General features: G+C 41.1%; 1 protein-coding gene across 1 annotated transcript in view; it reads right to left on the reverse strand.

The window, feature by feature from the left end:
* The window catches only part of DNAH6 (dynein axonemal heavy chain 6), a 302264-nt gene that overhangs the window by 155438 nt on the left and 143317 nt on the right, over window positions 1–3509 (reverse strand). Inside the window, 2 exon segments of the mRNA XM_007470601.1 lie at window positions 1202–1350; window positions 3328–3495. Coding sequence (XP_007470663.1) covers window positions 1202–1350; window positions 3328–3495 — 317 coding nt within the window.

Here is a 3509-nt window from a genome sequence, read left to right on the forward strand (position 1 = left end):
CAGTGTCCATCTCCAAGAGACCACACGGACAAGTCAGGCACAGGCTACATAGCCTTGAGGAGAATGACAAGGACATTTTCTCAAGCTTCCCCATCGATCCAGACTTTATCCAACCTGTATTTACAGTTCCCTGAATACATCATGATGATTCATATCCCTGTTACTCCCTTTTCTCTTATCCCAGAATGCTCTGCTTTGGTCTTTTGCTGGCTCTTATTTTTCTTTCAAAATCCAGCTCAGACATTCTCTCCTCTAGAAAGTCCCTCCATCACCTGCCAACGAACCCAGGGCACAGTCCCATGGTTGCCCTCACACATTATATTCTAGATGACTGCTCCTTTGTCTGTCTTGCCCGTGGGCTGTAGTTCTGTTCTCTGAATACAAGTGTCTCAACTCCCTAGTATCGCTCTTCCTTTAATGGCAATCCTATAAAGAGGAGAAATACTGTATCTAGGAGGTTGAAAGAAGGAACAGAGGGTAGAAAGGCAGGGAGATTTGTGCAGAAGCCAGGGGTACAGGAGCCAGGCAGAAGGGGTCCTGTGTGGGCAGAGCTTGAGCCAGCGAGTCACGGCCTGAGTAGATAGATTCCCTCAGAGACTCTGGACAAGCTGGGGATGCCACAGGTGGGCATGTCAAGCGGTTATAAAGAGAGAAGCTGGGGCCTGAGAAGAGAAAAGACTCTTGCTCTACTAGGAACTAGAAAGAAGCTCAGCCTTGGACCAAACTGTAAAGAGAGAGGGGGCATCTAGGATAAAAGCTTGGACTGCAGATGGAATGATGAAACAGAAGTATGCTTTGTCAGGTGATGTGTATGACTTAATTAGTGTATCTGCATAACAAACTGTATGTCTTTTAAGTCTTGTCATCCTAGCTCATGGTGGTAAAGCCTTTTTTGTACACTGAAACCCATTGTATGTGACGAGTTCAGGGGGAAACAAAAGTTACCCAAGCCTAGTGGAGACTCAGGTTTGGTCTGGGGGCAGCTATGTTGGTTCTCACAGTGAAGAACCTTGGGATGAAGAGAGATGCCCCATTTCACTGTGGCAGAGGGGAGGTGTCAAGGTAATCATGATGACAACAGCAGCAGCTAACATTTATTAATCACTTGCTATGTTGCTTTAAGAGCCATCTGTGAATTACTCATGAAATGCAAGTGATGACATGGTTGGAAACTTGACTCTTGCCCACTTTGGTTTCTTACCCAGCCATGACCAGTACGGACTTCACGGCTCTCATGCCAAAGTCATAGTGATCCTGCTGAGAGAGCTGTTCACTGCAAAGCTTATACATCTGAGTCATTTTCCTTGCTAATATTTTACTGGATTCAAATCCTTCAGAATATAGAATTACCTAGAATGGGAAAATATAATGCAGTGTTTATTATATTATACTGATAACAACATATTAGCATAATACCAATGTATTCAAAATCTACTTTAGGTATTATATTGTATCTCTCCAAGTTGTTATACCCTTTAACAAGGAAATGTAAAGACTGAAGGGAAAAAGGTTTTGTGCCACAAGGTGGAAGGTAGGATATTATATGGGGATGTCTGAGCACTGATTCTGCTTTCTTTCAACAGATGAAGATGTGGTCTTGGTGACATTTGGTTCGAGGAGTAGCAGAGCCCACTGTGAAAATATTCACATCATGGAGGCTGGATGGTGCTGTGAGGCCTGAGTATAAAAGCAAGACTTGAGCTTCCCTGATCTGACAGTGTCAGTGATGCACTCCCTTTAGGCTCCCTGGGAGTCAAGGGAAGCTACACAAAGATTTGCAGGCTCTCTCCTGCCCTAGGAGGCCACCTTGCCTCTGACAAGTTTCTGTACCCTTGGTTAAATAAATCAGTGATGATAGTGGAGGTGGGTGTGGACACTTCCTTCAATCCATAATCTACTCAAATCACTGCAGTTGGCCTTGGAATTGTGATTTGAGATAATGCAGAGATTTCGTACTGGTGTCTGATTTTTTCATTCCTCTATCACTACCTATTAGCACAGTACTCTGTGCACTGCAGGTGATTAAAAATATTTACTGATGACAGACCCTGATTCAGTTAATCTGTAACAACAATAGGAATAGCACTCAGAAGACTGGATTTTTAAATTTCTCCAATTAATTACTGAGTAATATAACAATAGGACAAAACGTGAGATGTGAACACAATGTTGGACTGAGTTCCAAACCTGGTTTTCTTCCTACCAGCTTTGGACAATGAGCAAGTAATTTATTGTCCTGTCCAGAGAGGGGTCTGGAGTGAAGATGTCACCTGCTTTAACTGCCCACCACCCCACCTTACCCACGGAGGACACTGGGGGACTCATGAGATGCTGTAGGCATTATACTACTAAAAGTTGTACTTTTTCTAATGATAGGATTTGGCATGGTCTATTCTATTCTTAGGCAATTACTTTTAATTTGCGTAGAGGAATATTTTAAATTAGCTGTTGTCAGGAATTTATTAGGCACAGGAATAATATGTGCTTTCTGAGAAGCTCCGTTCGAAAAGGGGTAGCATCCCTTGCTGTGAAATACAGCACCGAGCACGAGGGGCCTTCCGGAGTCCTGTAAACATCCTATATATTGGTCTTGGTGATCACACAGGTGAATACATGTGTAAGGATTCACTCTGTTGTACCCTTATGATCTGTGCGCTTTACTATATATAAATTATACCTCGGTGAAAATTGCCAAGAAAAATACATATAAAATTTAATACACTGGGTGTTAACTAGTATGAAGAAACAAAAAAAAAGTTTAAATAGAAAGATTCCTAGATAGATACAGAAGGAACAAATACAATCATAAAGAATTAGCTTATTAATGTTGCTATTTTTTGACCAAGTTGATACAGACTAGAAACAAATTCCTGCCCTCCATCATTAGTGATTAGTATTGCTTTTACTTAACATCCCTTGACTCTAATAAAAAAAAAAATAATGCAGCGAGAGAAGTGAGAATAATACAGTCTTTTTAGAATAATCTAGACATTTTAATTCCTAGAGACAAACTGATGAACCCCAATGAACTGGTTAATTATACTTACTTATTCATTCCAGTTTTGGGGGCTTACTACATTCCAGATACCATCCTGGGCTTTAGGGATATAGCAGTTACACACATACACACAAACACACATGCACACACACACACACAGAGAACAAAACATTCTATGTGGTAACGATCATATCTACACACTTAAGAGGAACAATACTGTATAATCTTGGCTAGACTGCATTCATAAGGGAAACTTTCTACCACAATAATCAAATACTAAATAAAAGAAACAAGCTTAAGTTTTTGCTGCTTTATAATGTGAAGCTCACCTCTGCAATCAATGCGTAATTTGGAACCATCATCGCAAAGGGTCTAAACAGGGCTTTCAAATTATCTGGCAACTCGGTTCTGCCTGCATATCCAGGATTCATTGTGATGAAGGCTGCACAAGTCATAACCAACTTTATTTCCCGCCCCTCAAATATGAATCTAGAGAGCTGTTGAAGGGAAA

This window comes from Lipotes vexillifer, unplaced genomic scaffold, assembly GCF_000442215.2.
Source record: "Lipotes vexillifer unplaced genomic scaffold, Lipotes_vexillifer_v1.1 scaffold1098, whole genome shotgun sequence".
Lineage (NCBI taxonomy): Eukaryota > Metazoa > Chordata > Mammalia > Artiodactyla > Lipotidae > Lipotes > Lipotes vexillifer.